Source organism: Vulpes lagopus, chromosome 7, assembly GCF_018345385.1.
Source record: "Vulpes lagopus strain Blue_001 chromosome 7, ASM1834538v1, whole genome shotgun sequence".
NCBI lineage: Eukaryota > Metazoa > Chordata > Mammalia > Carnivora > Canidae > Vulpes > Vulpes lagopus.
Window position 1 is genome coordinate 15,562,842 of NC_054830.1, and position 24,784 is coordinate 15,587,625.

At 49.5% G+C, this 24,784-nt stretch overlaps 1 protein-coding gene across 5 annotated transcripts in view; it reads right to left on the reverse strand.

Moving 5' to 3' along the window:
• FYCO1 (FYVE and coiled-coil domain autophagy adaptor 1) overlaps positions 1 to 24,784 on the reverse strand; it is a 72,812-nt gene that overhangs the window by 33,244 nt on the left and 14,784 nt on the right. For all 5 annotated transcript variants that reach the window (XM_041760797.1, XM_041760800.1, XM_041760798.1 and 2 more), the window contains exons 3-14: positions 24,643 to 24,749; positions 22,977 to 23,102; positions 18,939 to 19,045; positions 17,383 to 17,526; positions 14,873 to 14,963; positions 11,535 to 13,904; positions 10,174 to 10,266; positions 9,361 to 9,479; positions 7,008 to 7,175; positions 4,089 to 4,238; positions 3,108 to 3,319; positions 240 to 384 (exon numbers count right to left, since the gene is read on the reverse strand). In XM_041760797.1, coding sequence (XP_041616731.1) covers positions 240 to 384; positions 3,108 to 3,319; positions 4,089 to 4,238; positions 7,008 to 7,175; positions 9,361 to 9,479; positions 10,174 to 10,266; positions 11,535 to 13,904; positions 14,873 to 14,963; positions 17,383 to 17,526; positions 18,939 to 19,045; positions 22,977 to 23,102; positions 24,643 to 24,749 — 3,832 coding nt within the window. The remainder of the gene's footprint in view (positions 1 to 239; positions 385 to 3,107; positions 3,320 to 4,088; positions 4,239 to 7,007; positions 7,176 to 9,360; positions 9,480 to 10,173; positions 10,267 to 11,534; positions 13,905 to 14,872; positions 14,964 to 17,382; positions 17,527 to 18,938; positions 19,046 to 22,976; positions 23,103 to 24,642; positions 24,750 to 24,784) is intronic.

A 24,784-nucleotide genomic window follows, 5' to 3' on the forward strand; every position in this document is an offset into this window, starting at 1 on the left:
GTGTAAAGACGCAGCTAGCAGGTGGCTGTCCAAGAGCCAAGGAGAGAGGCGCCCTGCCGACACCCTGATCTTGGCCTTCTGGTCTCCAGAATCACCCTGAGCACTGTTCTGAGGCACTTTCCCTTAATGAACGGCCGATCCTGCTTCCAAGGTCTCACTTTCCTGGTCCTTTAAATCAGCAGGCACACGGGCCCAGCACTCAGTGAGCATTGCAGGAAATAAAGGTGAGGTCTACTCACTGTTCGGGCAGGTTTGGGTCGATGGAGTCGGTTTCAGTGGGTGTCTCAGGCAAGGAGGAGCCAGACTCCTGGATCTGGCATAACTCCTCATCTGTGATGATGTCAAACACAGCATCGTCGGGCGGCCTGTAGTCTGTGTCTACACCTGGGCCGTAGAGGCAGAAGGGGAGAGAAGAGACACATATAGTGATGCACAGTGGGGAAGCATGCTGGGAAGTGAGGGGCTGTAGCTGTGTGGGATGAGCCACCAGGACATCCCCTCAGGGCCCACTCGACCTACAGCTATGCTGTCTGGGTGTGAGAGAACTGGCTGCTAGGGCACTCCAGAAAGCAGCAGGGACGATAGGTGGAACTGCACACACAACCTACACAATTTATCTTAAGCTTCCCAGTTGGGCCCTAAAGAAATTCTAACCTCTTACATATTCTCCAAGACCTCTTATTTAGAAGAAAAGAAAAAAAACCAAACCCTGTGAAAACCTTATAAGGCAAGAACCTAACAAAAAAGTAAACACACTTCTGTGCCACTGTCTCCTTGCTCCCTAAGGCACAGACACGGCTCATTCACACTTCTTTGAATGCAAGATTCTATAGGACCTACATTTTTACCTCCATCCCCTGGGGGTAGACAAGAACCTCCTTCTGTTCAAGGTGGCAGCAACCACTGGGCTTCCAGCCAGGGGCCTTGTGCCTGACTTTGCAGGCCACTCAGTAGGAAGGAGGTTGTATGGCCACTACTGTGTCAGTTACCAACCTGCAAATACTCTCCTGCCTATATCATGGAAAATGTGATGGTAGGCGTGAGGCGAAAGAAAGGCAGAGAGAAGGAAAGACAGAAAGAAATATAGACAGACAAGGAGACAGGAAATGTCAGAAATCAAAACAAGTGACTTCAGTACTCTGGCACAGTGCCACGCTCTGTCTTTGCTGGAACACCTGCCAGTGAGTCAGGGCGGGGTAGGTTCCTGGACGAGTTAGCAAGAACAGTTCATACAAGCTACAATTCCCAGCTGGCCCCACCACAGGGCTACTTGGACAGGCCATGCTTTAGGAGAAGCATCCTTCCTCTTGTCTGAGCTCTGCATAATGGAGGGTTTGGGACACAGGCTGACAAAGGGGACCAGGGACTGCTTTCTTTCTATAGATCCAGCCACACTTCTGAATCTACCTTCTGAGGCTGGCAGAGGAGAGGAAGGAGGACAAGAAAGGAAGGGACAATGAACATTAGGAGAGAAATCAAAGAAGACTTAAATGGAGAGCTATACCATGCTCATGGGTCAGAAGACGCAATTTTGTTACCATGTCAATTCTCCCCAACTTGATCTAGAGACTCAGTGTGATCCCAATCAAAATTTCACCAGGATTTCTTACAGAAATTGACAATTCTAAAAATTTATATGGATAAGCAAAAAACCTAGAATAGCCAACACTTTGATAAAGAACAAAATTAGATGACCTGCTCTACCTGATTTAAAGACTCATGAGAAAACCATGGTGATCATCTCAGTGGTGTGGTATTGATGAGAGAAAAGGCACATTGATATAATGGAATAAGACAGAAAGTTCAGATACAGACCCACATATGTAAAGGCAATTGATTTTTGACAAAGGTGCAAAGGCAATTCTATGAGACAAGAACAGATTTTTCAACCAATGGTATTAGAACTGGGACAACCATATGCAAAAAAGTGAATCTCTATGCAAAGCTTGTAGCATATATAAAAATTCAACTGAAAATGGATCACGGACCTAAAACTATGAAATTTCTAGAAGAAAACAGAAGAAGATCTTTGGGTCTTTGGGCTAAGTAAAGCTAGATAGGATACCAAAAGAAAAAAGTTGATCCATACCCTTATGGATGAAAAAAATGGAATGTACTTCATCAAAATGATAATCTTTTGCATTCTGAAGAACAGTTCTGCTCTTTGAAAGAAAGTAAAAAGAGCTTTTTGGTTGGGAAAAAGGTATTTATAAAACACATATGTGAAAAATAACTTCTATCCAGAATGTATAAAGAACTCTCAAAACCTAAAAAAAAAAAAGAATTAAAAATAGGTTTGAAGAAGATACAGGAATGCTGTACATTCCACCATCCCTGAGCAGTTCTTCATACCAAATATAAATAATGGGGCCAGTCAACCTCCTTGATGATCCAGTTAAACAAAAGACAAACTAAGAGTATTTCTGAAGGATGGCTGATCTGCATCCAAGCAGAGGCCAAGGAGGAGTCCATAGGGACCAGCTACAGGAGGTGGCTGAGCAAAGACAAGACTTGCTCCTGCTCTTGCCATCTTGGCTTTGCCTCCTTGGTATTCTACATTCAAGTCTAGTCCATGAGAGGACAGTCTGGCCTGCTTTGCAGGACTTTGCTCAGAGCAGGTGCAGCAGGAACCAGATCCCACTTCCTCTTACTGAGCAGAGTGAAAGGACACGAAGGAGAATACATCCTCCTTGGTCACTGAGAGACAGCATGAGCCAGAGGTAGAAGGTGAAGGATGTGATCATTTCCACACACAACTCTTGGCCTTTGGTTACTCTAGTAGTAGGGTTGGGTATATCAGGGCTGAGGCTCTGGAGACAAGGTGTGGGGTACATTTCACTGGTAGCCTGTGAGTTAAGAGGTACACAGACCTTGCATTAAATACATAATATTGAATCATATCAAGAGAAAGTTATTCCTTTTTCAATTCTCTTTCAAACCTAATTACGTAAAAAAGAAAGTCTCAAATAAGTACAAACATTGTTAATACCTCTTTTATGCCTAAGTTTGGAGAACCCTGAATTAAGGTCATTACAACTAACTATCCACACTGGGGTAGTGGTGGGGGTGGGGGTGGCACCTAAGAACACAGAGGGCAGGAGCCTGACCTTGGCCTCTGGCAGCCTGGGATCCAGCATGGGCTGGTGACAGTGCAGGGCTGGGCTCCCCCTGGCTGGTGCCCGAGCTGGCGCTATCAGGGGAGCCAGGGCCATCACTGAACTTCCGGAAGCAGGCTCGGCAGCAGCGCTCCTTCTTGCCACTGTGCTTGGTCAGTACGTAGTTGTTACAACAGTAGTAACAGAAGACACGGCCACAGATCCTGGGGTGAAATGAGCATGGGTCATGAGGACAATGCACCGCAGGCCCTGTGATCTGCTCCACACCTGCACCGGACTCTAGATGCCACACAGCTCTTATTAGACCTGGCTCTACCCCCACTTAGGAGTGAGGCCTTATTGCCAATCTGATAAGATTACAATAGAGCCATCTTGATAAGGCCAGTGGGAGAAAATGTTTTATTTCCTAAGGTTCTGGGAGGCAGGGGAATAAAGTATGTGGCTGAGCCCACTCTCTCTGCCACAGCAACACAGGGGTACATTCCATGCCTCAGGGGCTAAGGCTCTAATGGAGCACAGACCTACATGGGCCTGTGCTGATGATATTCCATATGCCTTGGCCCCAGCTGAGATTTATTTTTGCCCATCCTTCTTTGGGCCCTAGTAGGGTCTCTGCTGTCTGTGTTCACCCCCAGCCAAGCCTCAGCTGCTGCTCTCCCTGGGCTCCAGTAATGCCACTTGCCCTCCGGTCCCTGTGGGCTAAAGGAAGCCAAAGGTTGCTGGTCTCTGGGTACTTTACAGCCCGGTGGGTCCCCTTGACTCTGCGCATAGCCATGTATCAAACCCTGTATCAAACTCTCTTCCTCTTCAGGGATCCCCATGTCCTGCCGGGACCCTGCCTAATAAACCGTCTCGCCTGGTTTCCTTAAGACATGGCAATGTGCTCTTCTCAGACAGACAGTGCGGGGCCCGTGCCTGCAAGCAATGCCTGCTTCAGAGCCTCTGCTATGGTGCTGGGTCCCACCCGCTGACCTGCAGTGGTGCCGCCGCACCATCCAGCTGAACTCTCGCTTGCAGTCGTGACAGTGGCTCGCCTCTGTGTCCCCGAGCCACTTCTCCTCAGCACTGAGCTTCTGTTGGAATTCCAGGGCATCTGACTTCTGCCAGAGAGCATCCTTGTCCCTGAGACAAAACCACATTAGAAAAAGAGAAGATTCCAGGAAAACAATAGGATAATCCCTGATTCATTCCCAAAGCCAGATTCCAAATTTCCCAAGACATGGGCAGAAAATTTGCTTTACTCATCTGCCCCCCGAGTCAGTCCCAGACTCAGCTGATGGCATGCGTGTGAAGGCAGAGGAGGCCCATGAGGTACATACACCCACAAGGGTCACAACACCACTCCGATGTCCAAATGACAGTGCACATGGTCACCTGGAATTTAAGCTGTAACAGGCTGTCACAATGACATGACAGCCTGAGTGCTGAGAGCCCAATGACCACAAATGTATTGCCCACATAAATCTTACAAGTGTTCAGGAACCTTTACGTTTAACGATTTAAGTAACAAGTGATCATTGGAGAAGACCAAAGACATCCCGCCTGAAAGTCTGGTGGGACATCAGTTTCCCTTTCTCCTCAGAGAGACAGGACGCACTCCAGGAAGCAAGACTGAAGGAGGAGGAAGGCTTCTCAGAAAGGTCAGGCAGTGTCAGAACACACCTGATGCACCAGCGCAGACGGGCACAGAGGCTTCTGTGTTGCTGCCCATGGTCATTTTCGAGGCTTATGTCTTTTGACTTGGGAAGGTTTCATTCCTTCCTAGATGGAGCCCTGGCCACACCTCAGTCCCAAAGACCAACACCAGAGCCACTAAGATCCTGAGAGAAAATGACACTAGTAGGAGCCAGGGACTCCAAATCCATAAAACTCTTCATTTAAAGACAAAAGCCAGGACAGGGGTGCCTGGGGGGCTCAGCGGGTTGGGCATCCAACTCTTGGCTTCGGCTCAGGTCATGATCCCAGGGTCGTGAGATCGAGCCCCATGTTGGGCTCTGCGTTCAGGGCTGTGTCTGCTTAGAATTCTTTCTCTCTTCTCCCTCCCCCTCTGCCCCTCCTCCCTGTTCTTTCTTTTTCTCAAGTAAATAAATTTTCAAAAGCCAGGAATTGATGGCCCTTCAAGGATGCTCAAAGTTGCCAGGAAGCAGGACATCTCATGCCCTGGACCAGCACTGTCCTACCAGCTGGTCCACAGCCCATCTCTTCTGTCCCCAGAAGGCCAGGCACTCACACCCTGGAATGTGGGAACTGTGAGGACCAGGACTTTTCCATCACACACCTCAGGAAGAGGTCTGAGTTCAGAGGTCATAAAAGTCCTGAATTCCAAGTCTGCAAATTGATGAAACACGGGCAGAGGTTTTACTCTTCCAAGTATTATCATTTTGCAACCCCAAATGAATTAGTAGCTTTAGGCACTGCTCATCCATGGCCGCTAATATTACAAAGAATGGGCAAATCAGATCCTATGTGGCTCTTGAAGGAAAGAAAAGACCCAAACTATAAACCAATTCTATGAAGCATTCTTGAGAAAATTTTGAAACTGGGTCTGAGTAAGCCTTTAGTAGAGCAGTGGTTTTCAACTCTGGCTCACTGATGCCTGGACCCCAGTCCCAGAAATTCTAAATGGGTTGGTCCAGGTAGGGTCTGGACACAGGTATCATGATTCTCATGTATGGTTACGGTGGAGAACCACTGCTCTGGTTTTAACTAACAATTTATAGGAAATACAAAGTTTGGAAGAACACATTAAATGGCACGTTGGGGATGCAATCAACAAAACCCAGGCTGTGGGAAACTCCACCAGCTGCATGACCTAGCTTCCTTAAAAGTAAATTGCAAAGAAAAAAAACACATTAGAGAGATCATGGTCAAATTGCAGACTAAGTAATAGAGATCTAACATATCATTGTACAATGTATGGATCTAATCTAGATCCTCATTAGAAAAATTATAGGGCAAATGGAAAAATCCGAAAACGACCAGATGCTTGATGATATCATGAACTATAAGTAATTTTTTTTTAATAAGTAAATTTTGAAGCATGATGATGATCCCGTGGTGGTGGTGCAAAATGGAGAGTCCTTGTCCTAGAGAGGTGCATACTGAAATACTGGTCGATGAAATGATAATCACTGGAATTTGCTTGAAAATAATCTGGAGAGGTGAGGGAGATGGGACTCTGGAAGAGACAAGACTGGCTTCAAAGTGAATGTCACTGACGAGGGTGGCAGGTACACGGGGTGCCCCATGATAGCCTATTTTTGTGTATTTCAAAATTTCCATAAGAAAAAGTTAAAAAAAAATTTCAATAACTTGCTAACACTGAAAAGGCAAGCCAATTTCACATAAAAATGTAGATTTCCACCTTCTCTTCAGAAGTGAGGTAAGCTGGCAAGTTGGGCCCTTTGCCTGTGTGGCAGCCAATGGCAGGAGCAGAGCACACATGCCTGCGAGTTCCTGAGCGCCCTCCTGGCCCCACTCACACACTTTCATTGGTGGTTTGCTACCTGCAGGCACTGGAGTTTGGGAGGCCTGGTAATGGGGAAAGCGGGATGGAGGAAGGGAAAAGAACTCATGAAAGAGGGATAAGGGAACAGAGAGATTCCTGAAGATACGAGACATCACTTACTGTCATACCTGTGGCTAAGCACACAGGTTTTGACAACAGTGGCACAGCAGTACAAAAACATAAGCCCAGTTGAGCACTGGTAGGAGCTGTGAAAGCCACTGGTGCCAGGCTGCCCAGGGCCTGGGAGGGGATAGGGGAGTGTGCACAACAACAGAACACAAGCAGACACTTGCTCTTGAGAGGCCTTTCAAGACCAGCTGCTTTCTTTAAAGAGAAACCCCAGCCCGGGGGGTGGGGAGGGTTGGGAGGGTCCCAACTCTCACCTGAGCAGTTCAATCAGACGTTCCTCCAGGTACTGCTTGGTTCTGTTCAGATCATCCAGGTCCGCGAGCATCTTCTGGTCATTTTTCTCCCGGTTTGTCACCTCCTGGCAGAGTTTGTTGTAATACTCCTGGATTTTTGTTGTGGCTTTTTCAAGTTCCTTCTGGGTCCTGGTGGAGAGGTGGGAAGTTTACTTCCAACTTCCCCCATGCCTCTGGGCTAACGAAGGGTCTGCTGCCATCTGAGCCTTTCCCTACCCCCCACTCCCAGTGGTAGTGCCCCTCAGCACTACCAACTTACAGGTTGCACATTCCCCTGGCCTTCAAAACACCGCTCATGCAGCCAAACTCTTCATACACTGTCCCCTACACCAAATACAATAGGTGTTCTGGGAGAGCAGGTGACCTCAGGCTGCTAGGAGCACCCCAGGTGAGTTGAACTCTGCACCACTGGTTTTGGGACAGGGGCTGAGGTTAGGGGAGGAGCCCAAGGGTGCAGTCCATGGCCTGGCGACAGGGTTTTGCCAGAGGAAAACAGAGTTGGGACAGAAAGCATAGGTGTAGGTCCTTGGAGATGACCACATGGATGAGGACCTGTCTCCCAGGTGTCTTTGGGGCTCAGAACACAGGGCATGGTGCTGGGCATGCAGCAGGCACTCGACGTGCACTGCCAGCCACTGACCTGACAGCCCAGAGGCGTAAGGAGCTCTGTTCCCTCATCTGAGTTTACGGCCGAGGAGCTGGCCGAAGCACGGTCCTGCCTTTGCCTGCTCCCCTTGCTGCTCGCCTGTCCCCAAGGACAGTGGTGTTCCAAGGATGCTCTACAAACCCCAAGGTCCAGCAAGCCATTCATAAAAACTCCATTACAAACAGAGGGCTCTGCAGAGACTAATTAATTTGCTCCAATCCAGCCTTCCCACATCCAGTCTACAGCTGTTGGAAGGTGGTTTACTAGACATTGTCCACCTCAATGATCTTATGGGTGTACACAGGCATGTGCATGAACGCACACACACACACAATGAAAAAGTAAAATCCAATCCAGGGCAACAGATTATGCAACACTGAGCAGCTCAAACAATTGCTCTGAGATCTTACAAATAAGTTCTGCTGTAGCATTTTTTAAAAAAATGCCACCAACTTAGGACGTTCTTGCTATTTACATTGTCACATGAATATGACCTGGGCAGCCAGAGCCCTATGGTGTTTGAACTCTGGAAGTCAGATGAGAAGAAATGTTCATCTGGGTTGCCGAACACCCAACATGCTCTGGATCTCCCGCTGAGCCTAGGCCCACCCTAGAAGCCAGGTGGTAGGAGGCAATAAGGGATGGGCAGAAAAGGTAAAGGCCTGGGACAATTTAGTGGGCCAATCTTTGCCAGGGGGCACAGGTAACTGGGTTCCAATATCCCTGGCAGGACTGTCTTGACCTCAGCACCAAATAGTGAGCTCACGCTCATAACTCCAGGTGGCCCTCCAGCCTGAAGATAAGGGGTTTCAGGAAGTCTTGAGGCTGCACATACTCCAAAGTTGAGACAATCATGATGAAGGGTGATGGCACGATGTGCTCTTTTTTCACAGACACAGCAGCAGAGTCTGCAGGAAGACAAGCTGGCCTGGTGCTGGACACACTTGCTCACCCTTGGCATGCACCTGGGAGACCCCATCACTCCCAGGCCTGCGGCTTCTCATTTCACAAAGGAAACCAGGGAGAGCACAAGTCACAACTCACAGCAGGGAAACACACACAAACCCCAGGACCCAACACGAGACCAGACACAGAACTATCTGTCTGTGTACTTCTGAGGGTTACTGTTGAGGAAACAGACTCTGGAGCCAAGTGGCTGGGGTCACATTCCTCCCGCCATCACCTGTGTGCTGACACTGGGAACACGGCTTAGCTCCTCTGAGGTTCACTTTCCTCGTCTATAAAATGGGGACAGGTAATAATTCTATCGTCAAAGGACAGTTAGGAGGATAAAAGGGACAAATAGATGTGAAGTGTTTAAAACAGTGCCTGGCCCATTTGTGGCATTATTTAAGTGTTTGCTGTTCTCATTAGCATTATTATATTCCAACTTCTATTTCATGTCAGCCCTTCTAAAGCAGAAACGAGCCCTGCCAGACATAGGAAACCAGCATCAAGAAAGGCTGAGCAGCTGTCCGCAGGGGGCTGAAAGGCAGCGCACCTCCCCCGCCCGTGGCATGCTTCTGGCAAAGTGCCTTCCAAGTCTGTAGCTTTTCTTGCAAAAGGACTGTAATCTGCTATGGTGGCTGAGTTTTTAAATGACTGCACCAAACACCCCCTTCCCTGAAGCCTCGGCTGCCCACCGTGTGGGCAGATCACATCACTAACCTGTCCAAACTCTCACGCAGGGCAGCCCCCTCCTCGTCTTTCTTCTGCATGGCAGCCTGGCACTCGGAAAGGCGCTTGCTGGTGTTGCTCAGCTGCTCTCCCAGATCGGCCTGGGCAGCCTGGCACAGGACAAAGGGGAGAACACACTCAGGTGATGAGAGCCCATGCCGCAGGCCATAAAAGGACTGGTGGGCTCTCCGCCCCACCCGGCTAGGTCACTTCTCGCTGGAGGGGGTTTTGTTTTAAGTCCAAGAGCCTGAGAACCTTTGTTCTGTATTTGTGGAATGTGATGCCACTCCTGTTTGTAATCCTATTGCTCAAGTATTAATTGCAATTGGCTGTGGAGGTTGAAGGGGCAGAGAGGATCAGAATCTTGGGGTGGGGGTGGAGGTTGGTGGCAGGAAGTGGGGTTCCCTGGGGATGTTGATTGCAGCACCCACCCTGCGCCCCCTCAGTTCTGGACCACCAACTCAGGGATGCCTACAGAAGCAGCTAAGAAGGACAACTCCGTTTCCTTTCCACACAGCTGGCTGAGAAACACATCTGGCGGCTCCAGCCAGGTGTCCAGGAAGCAGAAGGGGCTGAGATGTGTACACTCCGGATGCCCACAGAGGTGACTGGATAGGAGCTTTGGTTTGGGAATTAGGAGTCTTGCACACAGCCCTCCTAAAGGGTCCAGTGAAAACCAAAGCAGACCCTTCTCCCTGATAGGCCCGCGCACCAGGGGTGGGTATGACTGGGCAGAGGTGGGCATGCCAGTCCCCTCTAGCCAGGTGGGGTTGGCTGCAGACCAGCACACTCCCTGGGGCCTACCTTCAGCCCCTCCACCGCCTCCTCAGAGGCCTGCAGCTGCCGGTCTCGCTCCTCCAGCTGGTCCCGGAGGCTCCTGCACTCTTCATTTGCAGTCTGGAGATGATGAGAGAGGGCTCATGAAAGTAGGGTCGTTGTGTTGAGACCCCCCCCACCAGCCCCATTTCCCCCCATATGGGTAAAAACAAGCTACCTCTCTCTTTTTCACCAAATTCAATGAGCTTTGGGCTTCACTGGTGACATCTTTTCAAGTTTACTAAGAAACTTAGTTTGGTCCTCAAACCTAGGATTTAATTTCTGCAAGGAGACAAGTGCCCTATAAGCCATGTGGAGTAGCACAGGATGGAGGCCACAGTGCAGGAGCCTCCTCTGCAGAAATGCAATAATGGTGTCTGCGAGTGCACACAGACTACAGTGCAAGTGGGAAAGTGATAAGCTCTAGAAACCAAAGCCCTATGGCCATCCTGCTCGTGTTCTCCGCCTTAGCCACCCTTAACCTTTTTCCTTTGTGCGGCAGACAAAGGCACATGGTACCCACTGTTCTCATAAGCCCGTCTACCTCAAGAGCTTTGCAAAAACGCACCGGGTCACTTTCCGCAACAGTGCCTGCCCTCAGGATGGCACCTGAAGGGATAGAAAACCTACAGATGGGCAGGTTGGAGCTGTTGGTATCTGCAGTAGGTTCTACAAGCCAGGGCCAGAGCCTCAAACCCACAGGCCCAGAGGGGCTGGGCATGTACACGAACGAGTGTAAGGAAAGAACCAGGTGATCCGTGCCTCCTTTAAAGGGGGCAGCCACTGCCTAGCTCCTGGTGACTTCTGTAGGGTGGGAATGAGGGTGTAGTCTTTACAATCTCCCGAGGTTTCAAAGGAAGCCCCCAAACTGAATTTGTAAACATCTTGCTCTTTAAGTGCTGGCTACTGATTTTAAAAAGCCACTCTTGGGGATCCCTGTGTGGCTCAGCAGTTTAGCACCTGCCTTTGGCCCAAGGTGTGATCCTGGGCACCCAGGATTGAGTCCCACATCAGGCTCCCTGCAGGGAGCCTGCTTCTACCTCTGCCTCTGTCTGTCTCTCTCTCTCTGTGTCTCTCATGAATGAATAGATAAAAATCTTTAAAACAACAACAACAAAAAAGCCACGCTGTATGAGCGAAACCTGTCTGCAACCACCCTGAGTTTAGACTTCTAAGTATGGCATCGCTCCTGACATGAGCCCCTAATGTGTCCCTGTAGGGGGAAGGGTGCTGTACATTCTTAGGTTTTCACATGCCATGTGGCTGAGGGCACATCCTATCCTCTCTGGACCCATTGGGCCCTACCACAGGAGATCCCTGCAGCCCGAGGGGGTCAAGGCAAGGACTACCTTCAGTCTGCTCTGGTGGTCCATGATCTCGGTGCTCAGCTGGAACTTGAGAGCATTGAACTCCTCGTGCGCGGTCTCCTGGAGGCTCTGGGCCTGCTGCTCAGCCTGAGCCAGCTGGGCCTGGAGGTTGGGCAGGGAGCGGGCCACCTCCTCGGCCACCTTCAGCCTCTCCTGCAAGCTGTCCCTCTCTCGCTGCAGTCCTGCCACTTGCTGTTCCAGGCCCTCTCGCTCCCTCGAGGCCACCTCTTTGGCGTCATGGAGCTCCTGGACGGCACGGGCCAGGGCCACCTCTGTCTGTTTTTCCACAAGCTGAGAACAGATACGGACGCCTGGCTCGTCCACGCCCGTGCTGGCCCTGGACAGCTGCTCCTGCGGCTCGGCATGTTCCAGCTGAACCTCCAGGGTGCTGTGTTCTGCCTGGGACTGCTCCTCCTCATCCCTCTCCTCCTGCGGTGCCCCTTCACACTCCAAGTACTGCAGGGGCTCTGGACCGTGGGCTCTCCTGAGGGCTTCGTTCTGCTCCTTCAGCTGCTGCACGAGGGCCCTGTGCTCCCTCAGAGAGGCCTCAGCCACACTCAACTGGCTCTGAACCCTCTCCTGGTCATTCAGGGCTGCCTGGAGCTTGGCCTGAAGGTCCATCACCCCAGCCTGCAGGTGCCCAGCCTCCCCCTGCTGGGTCTCTGCCGGGGCCTGACACAGGGCCAGCTGGGCTGCTGGCTCCTGGGGTGCACTGTCTTTGGGTGGGCCGAGCCCCTGTGGGCCTTTTTCTGTCGTGAGGCTTTCAATCAGCTGAGTCTGCTGGTGGCACTGGCTCTCAAGAGCCCTGAGCTCCCTCTCCTGGGCCTCTGCTAGCTGCCGGCACCTCTCCACCTCCTCCTGCAGCTGCAAGCACTCAGCCTCCTTGCTTTGCAGGGCAGCCTGCTTCTCTGCCACGTGGGCCCTCATGGTCTCCTTGGCCTTCCTCACAGCTAGGAGGCTTGCCTCCATCTGGTCACCCATGTGCCGGATGCTGGCCTGCTCGGACTCCAGGGAGGCCAGGGAGCCCCGGATGGCTGTCTCCCGCTGCTGTAGGGCCTGGTAATCAGCCTGCAGGGCCTGCAGCTTGCCCTCAAGCAGCCTGTTGGTCTCACGCACATTCTGCAGCTCCTTCTCCAGCTCCTTGTTGGCCTGCTGGAGCTCCTTCTCCTGACCGCTGCCTCGCATCTGGGTATCACCTGTCTGTCCCTCCTGTGGGCTTCTCGGCTCCTCCTCTGGCTGTGGGGTGGGATCTGGGAGGCCTGGGGCCTCAAACTTCTCACCAGTCGGGGGCAGACCTGCGCCTGGCTGCCCGGCAAGCTGCTCCAGCATCCCCACCTTCTGGCTGAGGTGGTCTTTGTCACGGATGAGCTGCTTCCTCTGCTCCTCTAGGTCACTCACATGCTGGCTCAGCTGTGCCAGCTGGGTCTCTTGGAGCTGGAGCTGCCGTGCCAGGGACCTGGCCTCCTGCTCCAGCAGCTCCTTCTCCTCCCGCCACTGCCGCTCCTCCTGCCTTACCTCTGCCAGCTCCTTCTCCAGGGAACTCAAGTGGGCGAGAGAATCCTGCAGCTGTCGCTGGAGCTGGGCTGCCTCCTGCCCCTTCCCAGACAGCTCCTCCCGGAGCGGGGCCATTTCTTTCAGCAGGTGCTCCAGGCTGGCTCGGGCTTCCTCTTTTAGCTGCAGCTGCTTGGCCAGCTGCTCCAGCTGGGCACTTTGCTGCCTGTTGAGCTCCTGGACCTCAGTGCTCTCTCTTTCCAGGGCTCCAAGCTTCTCCTGCAGCTCCTGGACTGCCAGGGCCGAGTCCTTGGGGAGGAGCTCTTGCTGCCCCTGTGTGTCCAGTGCCATATCTGCCTTCTGCTCAGCCGTGCCTGGCTGCTTGGGGACATTAGCTGAATGCTGGCTCCTCCCGCCCAGCGAGTCCCGTGTGGCCTCAAGCTCCTGGGCCAGAGGCTGCAGCATGGACTCCAGCCGCCGCAGGGCCGAGTGGTAATCCTCCTCCTTCTCTGCTGCCCCCAGCTCCAGGGCTTGCAGACACTTCTGGAGCTCCTTCACGGTGCTCTGGGTCGCCTGGGTGATCTCCCACTGCTTCTGGAGCTCGGCCATCATGTGAGTGAGGCGGGCGTTGTCCTCAGCAGCGGTGCGCCCCCGCTCCCTCTCCATCTGCAGCTTCTCTTCCTGCAGGCTGACAGCCGCCCTCAGCTCCTGGTTCTCTCTGTCCAGCTGTTGCATTTGCTCCTGCAGCTGCTTTTCCCGTACTTCCAGCTGATCCAGCTCTAGCCGCATCTCATCAAAGCCCTCCAGTGCCTCGTTGTTTAAGGGGCTGCTCATGTCAAACCCAGAGGCCATCTCCTGAGTCTGGGGAGGAGAAACAAAACACAAAGTGGCTCTTGGATAGAAGCTGCATGGCCACCGGGAGAAGCTTTAGAGTCAGAGAGAAGTCAGAATACAGTAAGGAGAGGGCCTGAGACTAGTCTCCTGAGCTACTTAAAAGGCTAGAAACACTTTGCTGGAAGCATCTGCCAAAGGAGGTTAGAGCACATCCCAGAACCATGATGCCATACACATGAGCTCTCCCAGGCTCTCAGAACCTGCATGTCCCATCCAGCCTCCTACAGCTTTGGGAGCATAATGGACATTGGTGCTTAGATTCATGAAGTTAAATTTAAACCACTGTTCACCACTGCACTGCACCTACAACTCCTATTGCGGTGTGACCACAAAAAAGGGATCAAGCTCAATTTATCCTCCACTCTTAATGCTTCTATTTGTTTTATTTTTATTTTGTCTTGATTAGCTGCACTGTTCTTTCCTATAAAACTATATGCAGCTATGATACACTCACGTTTATAACACAATTAAGAAAATTAACCCCACCCATGAACATTTATGGAGCACTTACTTTCTGATATCAAGCCCTGAAGTGCTTCTTCACTCAATCTGCACCATCACCTTCTGAGCTAGAATGACTTTTATGAGCCCCGTTTTCTGGATGAGAGAGCCGAAGTCCTAAGAGGGTGAGTGGTCTGCCCAGGATCACACAACTGGTGGGTGATAGTCAGCTTTTGACTCTACTGCTTTTAACCCAAGTGACAACTTGCTTCCTTCAAAATACTTGAAAAGCTTCGAACGGAATTTAATTTTTAAAAGATTTAAATTCTATTGCATTATAAACACCTGGACTCTAGGAAATAAATGGGTATAACAAAGGATTTATATGACTCTAGTTAGAACAAAAGGTGTCTGAGAACATCTGAGCTGCAAGCGGCAAGGGCACACCCTGGTTGACACTGTAGTGGCGATGTCCTGGGGCTTTCTGGCATTACCTGCAAGTAGCTGCTCACCAAACTGCTCATGCTGGAGCTTCGGCTGGGGGCTTTCCACAGGTAAGCAGAAGAGCCAGTGGCCAGCGTCCTCCTGAGGGGCCACAGAACAGACAAACCTGTCTCAGAGCAGGAAACACACACACACACACACACACACACACACACACAAACACACACAACCACGTTCACACGCACCAAGGGCTTGGTTATCACAGGTCACCTGGGTGGTGACAGGGGGCATGGCCCTCCTAGAGAGAGCATAAAAAGGCTCATAACCAATGGGTACTTGTACACCTGTTTGCAGCTGACGGGCTCCACTGCCAAGTTTACATGTAAGGCCTTTCCACTTGCTGCCAAAGAAGAAATGAGCGGACATATTATTTCCCAATTTGGGGTTTAAATTTTCCTTAAACCTTTGGTGCCTGTCACGGTCTGTCTGCTAGTGAGAGAAAAGTAGCCATCAGTCTGATATGTGAAGGTGGCGCTATGCTTGGGTACAGCACTGTGGCAGCGAAGGAAGTAGTGCATCACAGGGAAGCAGATAAAATGGGGTTTAGTTGTACAACGGAATGCCCCGCACCACGCGGCAGCAATCTTTTTTTGATGAAAGGCCGGACAGGACATATCTTAACTTTTGCCAGCCTTATGGTTTCTGTCACAACAACTCATACTACAGTGGGAGCATGAGAGCAGCCGGAGACAAATGTAAATGAATGGGCAAAGCCATGTGACCCCTTCCTTCCCTCGCCCTGTGGGCTATGGCTGGTCAACCCACACTCTACAGCTATAGAAATCCATGGACAAACACGGGTAAAAATCTCTAAAACATGAAACGACAAAAGCAAGTTACAAAAGGATAGCTACTTATGATTAAATATATCAAACTTATATATACATAAAACAAAACTATACATCTATAACATTTATGGATACGCACATAGTAAAACACAAAAATATTTGGAAATGAGCAGTGTCACCTATAAGGCTGTGATTACTTCTAGATGGGAACTAAACAGCATGAGAGTAGCATGGGGCCTTATTTGGATCTGTAATCTTTTATTTCCTAAACAAATGGTATCAGACATAACAACAGCCAAAAGCGAAACAAAACACCAACCCAAAAGAACCAGCTTGAAGGGGCTTCTGCTGGCCAAATATGAACAGTTTAGGCCTCAAAAGAAATTATTACAGTGACAGATTATAATCCACTGACCAAAATAAGAAGCCATGAGTCAACTCTGCTATAATGAATAAGTAAAGAAATAAATACATAAGGGCCCTCGCTGGCTCAGTTAGCAGAGCATGCAATTCTTGATCTCGGGGTTGTGAATTCAAGCCTCACATTGGGTACAGAGCTCACAAAAATACATACATACATAATAAGGAAAAAAAGGAGGTAACAACCTAATCTTAAAGTGTCTTCCCATAAGAAACATACTGATTACAAAGCAAGAGACAGCAACTTTATAGAAATCTGGCAAATGCCACCTTAACCTAATGGTCATGGTCAACAACCCTGGTAATGAAACAAATCAACATCAAGTGTGGAGACATAATGTGCTGAGGATGACACAACATCTGGGTACTCCCCCCAGAAATGTTTATCCTGAATATAACAATGGGGAAATGTTAGACAAACTCCCATGAAGGAACATTTTACAAAGTAACTGGCCAATGCTTTTCAAAAATATCTACACTGTGAAAGACAAAGAATGAGAAACTGTTCCAAATTCAAGGAGACCAGAAAGACATGGCATTAACTACAGCATGTGTTCCTAGGCTGGCTCTTGGATTATAAAAGACGTTATTGGGATAATTCTTAAAATCTAAATGGGGCTGTACGACGGTGGCATTGTATCCATGTTAATTTCCTGATCTTAAACATTGTCCTGCGATTATACATAAGAGGGTGTCCTTGACTTTAGGAAGTACACAGTACACATGTGTGCATGTGCAAGCCCTCTCCCTCTCTCTCCCTCTCTCTCTCAAAAAAAAAAAAAAAGCTGGACTGGAATTAAACTTGAGTCTGGCACCCTGGCTGTGCTGGGTGGCTGTGGGGAAGTCCCCCATTGTCTGAGCCTGTCCCCTCTCACTTCCCTCCTGGTGGCAGGTGAGTGTGCTTTCCCAGTAACCCTTCTGTGGGTGAGCTGTAGTTCCCTCTCTATTGCCTGCAAGGCCTCTATGGTAACCCTGCAAGAACACAACCAGGAAAAAGCCCACCAGCTCCCTGGCTGGCCACCCAGTTAAGTCCCTTAACACACTCAAAAACCTCAGGTTTTGCATATGCATGTCCACTGACTCATACCAGCTGGCTGATTAGGAGAGTTAGGAGAGTTTTGGGTTGGAGCCTTCAGATGTTATCGTTGGTCAGGACTCACCAGTGTCTAGAAAATTAGCAGGCAGAAGAGCTGCAAGGCTTTATGTAATTTACTGAGTGACTGAACTTCAACCTTCAGAACTTCAAACATTTCTTTCCCCTGTCTTTTCCCCCAAACAATTCCTCAAAATACCTGGCAAAGGTGGGCCAGGCGGCGTCCAAGTCATAGCCTCTCGATGCTAGGTCAAACTGAACCTCGGTCAACTCGTAGAGCTGGCCCACAATGTCAGAGCTCAGCTTCGGTTTCAGGAAGGGGCTTCTCGCATAGTACCAGTCACTGCAGGAAAGGGATTGATGACAAACATAATAAAGATACGGAAAGAGTAAATTTGATATGGCTCTGCCTTATCAAATTCTAACTCCTGTTACCAATGAGTTAAATTCAGACAGACAGGCAGGTGCGCACACACCCACCCACCCACCCCAATTTGATTTTCACCGGAAGAGCACTCAACTCTCAAATAAATTTGCTCTTCTTCAAGGAAATCACTGAAATGAACTAAATGCTCATTCATCTCTTGTTTACATCATATCTAGTCCCCAAAAAGGAGACAAGAAAACTTAAGTCTCAATTATTTGCCAGGAAAGGGGCAGTTACAGGGGCCAGCACCCCTTCTGTTCTTTCTAGAGGATTCAATACAGGATGCTGAGCTCATGGCTAAGTTCTGTCCAGACACCAATTTTAAAGCCAAGAAGCAAAACAGCTGCACTACGAGGTGCCAGTTGTTGCACTCCACATGAAGCAGCAAGAATTAAGAAAGGTAACACTGCTAAGTATAAAGAGCTACTTGGCTGGCGCCTGTGAAATGCGGCATGTTGGAAGTCAAGCTGTTGTGACAGTTCTCACCATACATCTAGAATAAAATAACCTCAGATCAAATGTGCGAAAGTTCTCAACTCACAAGAATCCAGAGTCTGTCACACGTAAGAGGAATAGGTCTTTATGCAAATCAATTTTACAGGTGACAAAATAAAACACGGTATTTTCTCCCCCAGTTTTTTTTTGTTTTGTTTTTTTAACTCCACAAGTGATTCTTTGTTTAACTGGAAGACTCTCTAGGGAGAGGGGATGCAGCACTGGAAAAGGGGGCTGGGGGACCCAAAGAGGTTCAGCGGATAGGGGCCTGAACTGCAGCTCCTCTTGGGACACCCTGTTTCCATGCTCGGTCCCTTTCCCTGCCCAGACATTAGCACCAGCCCCACAAAGGCTGACCCCACCGATGACCTGGGCTCCAATCTGGCTGCCTGCCACAATGTCCACCAAGCCCAGACACATCCAGCAGGCATCGACTCGGGGTCTCAGGTGAGGCCCTGGCCTTAGAGATGTTAAAAACCCCACAGCTGATTCTGCTGAGGAGGCCAAGGCTCTGCAGCCATTGGCTCCAGGTGGCCAGGGAGGCCTATCCACACATGAGGGCTGGCATCGAGGGCATGCCACCTGCTAGGGAAAACCAGTGGGCAGCAGATCTCAGAGACCTGGATCCAAGCTCCTGCTTTGTGACCAAACATCAGTGGGGCCTCAAGAAAGGCACTCGGCCCCTCTGAGCTTCATCTCTTTACCTGTGAACATGCAGTGCCACCGCCCCACGTGCACCAGGGACTGCTATGCGGCTCCCTGTGGGGTGCTCCCTGGTACTGATGTGGGCACCTGAGTTCACAGGGGAAACTCCAGCATCGCCATGCATTTACCTGGTCACCTTGGTGTTCATGAAGCACTGCTGTAAGGTGTCTGCCAACCTCTGGTGCATCAAGGAGTAGCGAATGAATGCCCTTCCTTTTCCCAAAGATGTTCGGAGCTGGAAAAAGTAGATGATATTGGAACAAAGACCTGTTGGCCTAACTCCAAGTATAGCCCTGGCCTCATGTCGGCTCACGGGGTGAGGCCTAAAGCAGGGTGACTTCTTGCAGTCCGCCATTTGAGAATAGTCTGTAGACTCTAGTGAACAGGTCAGGGGAGATCTGTTCACAAGAGGCTAGGGATCCCTGGGTGGTGCAGCGGTTTGTTGCCTGCCTTTGGCCCAGGGCGTGATCCTGGAGACCCGGGATCGAATCCCACATCGGGCTCCCGGTGCATGGAGCCTGCTTCTCCCTCTGCCTCTGTCTCTCTCTCTCTCTCTGTGACTATCATAAATAAATAAAAACAAAATTAAAAAAAAAAAAAAGAGGCTCTGACACATCTGTGTGTGCTCCAGGAATGTCACCCTCCTTCCCCTGCTCCACCAGAAGCGCTGGATTTTTTTTTTTTTAATTTTTATTTATTTATGATAGTCACACAGAGAGAGAGAGAAAGAGAGAGAGAGGCAGAGACATAGGCAGAGGGAGAAGCAGGCTCCACACACCGGGAGCCTGATGTGGGACTCGATCCCGGGTCTCCAGGATCGCGCCCTGGGCCAAAGGCAGGCGCCAAACTGCTGCGCCACCCAGGGATCCCCAGAAGTGCTGGATTTTGAGTCACATGTGAAACTGATTTAATTTGGAATATTTAGAGTAAAACTTGGCAGGTAAAAGAAGGGCTTCTCACACCAGAAGTGAGCTTGAGCAAGAGATGGTCTCAGTCTGGCTAATGTCTGGGCTTGTGTCTGAGGTGCTGGGAGAAGAGGCACAGGGGAAGAGGCCAGGGGCTTGGCTAGACCCCCTGTGCGAGAGGGGTGTGAGGGAACCAAAAGGCAGGGATGCAATCAGGGGGACTTTTAAGAAGTTCTGATGGATGATGTATGAGGGCCTTCTCAGTATTCTCATAAAACCTGTTATGTGTCCATCCTTTCCTGGTTGGATTTAAGATATACCAGCTCACTGTGCCTAGTTAGATAGTACCTAGGGGGTGAGAGAGAGCAGGGTATCGCTAGATGGCCTGGTCACACCAGGGTAGAGAAAAAATGGGGGTGGTTCTGTTTCAGGAAGTCTGAGCTGGACAACACAGGAGGGTCTAGGTGCAGGCCTGCCATTGAAACCTCACCCCCACTGTGCCAAAACATGGCTTCTAAAGAGATTTCTGGATGCTTCTTGGGAGGGAGGTGGGGTGTGCTGGCCAGAGACACCCCCCTGAGACTGCCAAAGCAGGGCCCTGCTGGCTAGGGGCACACACAACCAGCTTGCCAAACAGGATTCATTCTCAATTTTTCAGCCCCAGAGGGTCAAGATCAGGGGGCAGGAATTCAAAACCTCTCAACCTACCAGCTCTGTCAGGTTCAGAGTCTGGGTCAGATGAGTTAAAGACCCATACTCTTCTCAGCCCTTCAAATGTTAGAATTGTTTTAAGTTGGTAGTGGGGCCCCGGGGACAGATGGTCCTAACACCCCGTATTATCGAGAAACCAATCATGGCACTGGACTGAGACAGGAAACGTGTGGTACAGCTTCAAGCATTGACCTATTAGTGAAGGTGTAAACATCCCAGCATATAGCACCTTTCAGCTCACAGCTGTAGGTCTTCCTACTGCTGACTCAAGGAAATGATACTACAGCAGAAGGTCGCTCTAAAAAATAAAAAGGTGTGAAATGTCATGAAGTAGAATGGTTGTAAGCCGTCTCTGTGTGTGCTGAGTCCAGGGCATGGTCAGGATACCTAGAAGTGAAGGAGGGTGGCAGCCTGACAAACTGGCTTTATAAAAACCACCGTAGCATGTCTGAGATAGCTGGTCATGACAGATGCCCAAGGGGAGGATCGTGATGACAGCCCCAAATCCAAAAAGTTTTTCCATTGATAAGTGAGGGCAAACAGGGTAGTCAGTGATGACACCCAGAAAACTCAGGGCAGCCCAGAACAGCTGAACAAGGCATTGTGAAGCCAAGTGTGTTGGTCAGATGGACACATCCACAAACAGGCCCTGCAGAATGTAATAAGAACCTCACAAGACAGCCCATGTCCATGAGCTCCCAAGGGATGAGCATATCCTTATGAGCAAAATGGCCACTGTAAGAGCATTTTGAACATTAAGACTTTTTCAGTGACAAATATTTGAAGCTATATTTTTAAGCAGCCCTATTAATCAACTTAATTTTATTTATGTATATATAAATGGAGCTATTTATTTTAAGAGGTATCTTGAAACATCCTTTAGGGAGACAAACAATAGTTCTCTTGTACTGTGAGTGAAAACACTGCCCAGCTTTTTAATTTTTTATGTTCTGAGATCATGGGTCTAGGTTCGTGACCTAACTCCTTAAATGTTTAGCATCTGGCCCAAACTCATCTGCACTATTCCAGGAAGCTATCCAATGGCAGCAAAGGGCAGGAAGTCTGCAGGGTGCACGAGAGTGGATTCTGCTTCCAGCCAGGCCACTGTGCCGACAGCCCGACGCCAAGCTGCACCCTGGTTCAGACCCTGTTGAGGATCTGGAGGGGAAGATGCGCAGCTTTGGCTGAGCTTATTCTGAACCTCTAGAAGTGGCTGATTATGGCTTTAGACTATTTTAGCCCAAAAGGTTGCCTCCTACCCCAAGAGGGCCTGAGGGGCCCAGCAATGCTTCTTATCCATTAACTTTTGCTTTCTGGCTTGGCAGCCTGGACAACACTTGATCATTACAGTTAAGCCAGCAGCTCCATGGCCCAATGCCACTCCAAGCCATTCCACCCAAGGGCGCCCCGGAGAGCAGAGCCTTCAAAAGGGAAGAGACAACTGGAGCCCTTGGAAAGCAGAGCCCATGTATCCACTGGGAAACCAGCAATATCTGTGCAAGCAGGGGATGCTTTCTGCTTTGAGAAGTCAGTTTCCCTGGCCTTGGACTATCTAAAGGTTTGCTCATTACCCAAAAAGTAGATTTAAGCATTTTGTAACCCTGGGCCATGAGGACTAAGTTAAACTTATTTCCAGACTTCAGTTGTCTGAAGCCATAAAGTCAAAGGCCTTTGTTGCTCTCAGGAGTGGAAGACAGCACAGTGACACCAAGAACTTCTTCCAGGCTTTTGGAGAGGAGACAATGAGATCCCTCTCCAGGTTTCTTCTCTTTTTTTTTTTTTTTTCAAGATTTTATTTATTTATTCATGAGACATGCACACACACACACACACAGAGAGAGAGAGAGAGAGAGAGAGGCAGAGACACAGGCAGAGGGAGAAGCAGGCTCCATGCAGGGAGCCCGACGTGGGACTCGATCCCGGGTCTCAAGGACCATGCCCTGGGCTGAAGGCGGCGCTATACCACTCTTTCTCCAGGTTTCTGACACATCAAAATGCTTTATACCAGGGACCCAACCATCCCACCAGGCAAGATCTCAAGACTGTGGTGCTGCTTGGACGTTAAAGAAATCCAAGCAGCAAACTCTTCACAGCCAAGGTCTTTCCTCAATTTCTCAGATGTCAGAGGGTGGAACATGCTTGGCCCTTACTGCCAGTGCATCAAATGCTGTCATTCTCTGTAAGAAGAAACCCATCTGGCTCCAGCTGGTAGGGAGTGGGAAGAGATCTCAGAGCACCTGACTCTGTGGCCTCTGTGGGAGGCCGGCTAAGGAGCATGGCTGCTGGCTTTAAAATGGTTTTTAAGGGTAGGTTTTTAAACCTACCCTTTAGGCTTCCCACCTCAAATCTAGGGGTTTACTCACTCCTGAGTGTGCATGGTTCTTCACTGCCAGAGGTACTAGGCTGGAGCAGGGAAGGAGGCAGGGAAGGGAGAGGCTTCATCAGCCTTCCACCCCCACCTCCTCATGGGGCTGTCTGAAGCAGAGGTCTGGGCAAGAGATGCTTAAGGCAGTGAGAGGAAGGTGTGAGGTCCTTGGCTGCTCTGCTTACCTCAGGAATCGACTTGACAAATCGGATCCCATCATTGGCTCCTTTCACCTTGGCCAGGCAGGCACAGAAGTAATCCCAGTAGTCCTTCCTATTGCCCAGAAGGGTAGCCTTCTCCTTCTGATCGAACTGCGGAGAGAAAGGGACAGAGAGAAGAGGACCAGACTTGCAGCTGTTCATCCTGCTATTTAAATGATCAATAACAGCAACAGCTTCCTAGTCACCCAGTCCTGGACAAGGCCCTTTATTGGCACCATTTTTACTGACTGGCAAATGTGGGTGTTTCAACCCCCAATTTACAGATGAGGGGACTGAGGCTGGGAGGGATTACGCAGCTGGCTTGGGGTCACACACCAAGTGGAATTCAGGAGTAACAGCCCCCAGAAAGACTATCCCTTGAAAGGATCTCTGTGCATTGAACTGGGTGGAAGACCACCAAAGGGGCTGTTCACACAGGATGGAGACAACCTAGAGAAAAGTCTTGAGAGCACCACAAAGACTGTTAACTTGGTCTCAACTTAGCAAAATGAGTTTGTGACATCCTACCCTGGCTACTCAACTCAAGTTTCAACACTTGTTTAATATCTATGTAATAAATTCAAATTAATGCCAACCATGAGTCATTTCAAATCCAAAACCAAAATGGGCTGACTAAAAACAAAAAAAAGTCCACGAATCATTTCCTAGTGTAAAACAGAAGTAACTGGAAGGGTGTGTGAAGATGAGTCTCTCAACACATTGAGGCATTGTCTCCAGCAGGTGCTCATTCTCTAGCTGGACCTTACTGGGATGTGACGTTGCAAACTGAAGGTGTTCAGAAGGATAAAGGTGTGTCTTTCTACTATGTAATATTTTATAGTGTTTTTTCTGGTTATGGAAGTCAGATACATATACTGTGAGAAAATGTGGATAAAATGAAAGATGGAAAAAATGCTAATGCCTAATACCTGCTCTCTAAGATAACTTGTTAACATTTTAGTCTGTTTCCTCCCTGCCTCATGTGATTGTATTCTTCCACATCTGTAGAGTTCTGTAGATCTGTGCTTCTCGAACCAAACATACATAAGCATTATACTGTGCGCATGCTGAAAAAAAAACTTCCTGGGCTGATCTCAAGAGATCCTGATTCAGCAGGTCAGGATGGACACCGAGAACACATTTTTCACCTGCTCCCAGGTGATGCTTTTGCTACTGGTCTGCAGACTCCACTTTGAGCAGCAAGGCTCTAAAACTGGGGCTTCTGGATAATCTTCAGAGGGTCCACACATTCCTGGAGAATGGGTGATTGGGTGTGTATGCATATGCGTGTCTGTTTGGGGAGAGATCTCACTCACAGCTGCTACAAGACTCTCAGAGGGATATGTGGCTGCCCCAAAGTTAAGATCCCCACTATCCAGTGACCTTGTGAACTGCCTTAGGATGACCTAAATCTCTAAAGAATGTTTTTGATGCCCACAGCCTTCCTAAGGGGCAATGCTCTGATTCTCCAACGGCTCACACTTGGAGGCTCAAGCTCCAAGCAATGGGGGACTGCTCCGACCTTCTGTCTAAAGCAGGAGGGCCTAATGGCTCCTCAGAGCTGTCTGAACCACATCCTGAATGCTGATGAATCACCGAGAGGAAAACAAGAGAACAGAGCAGTAATCAATGCAGTACAAGAGTCACTTACTTGCAGGAGATACTCAAGTTTGTAAGAAAATTTATGCAGGCTGGTGCTGTCGTCCGTAATGGGCTCCCCTGCTTCTTTGAATTCTTTGCTCAGCTCTGTCACAGCATCTTTAAGACAACAAACAGGAACACGTAACTGGCCT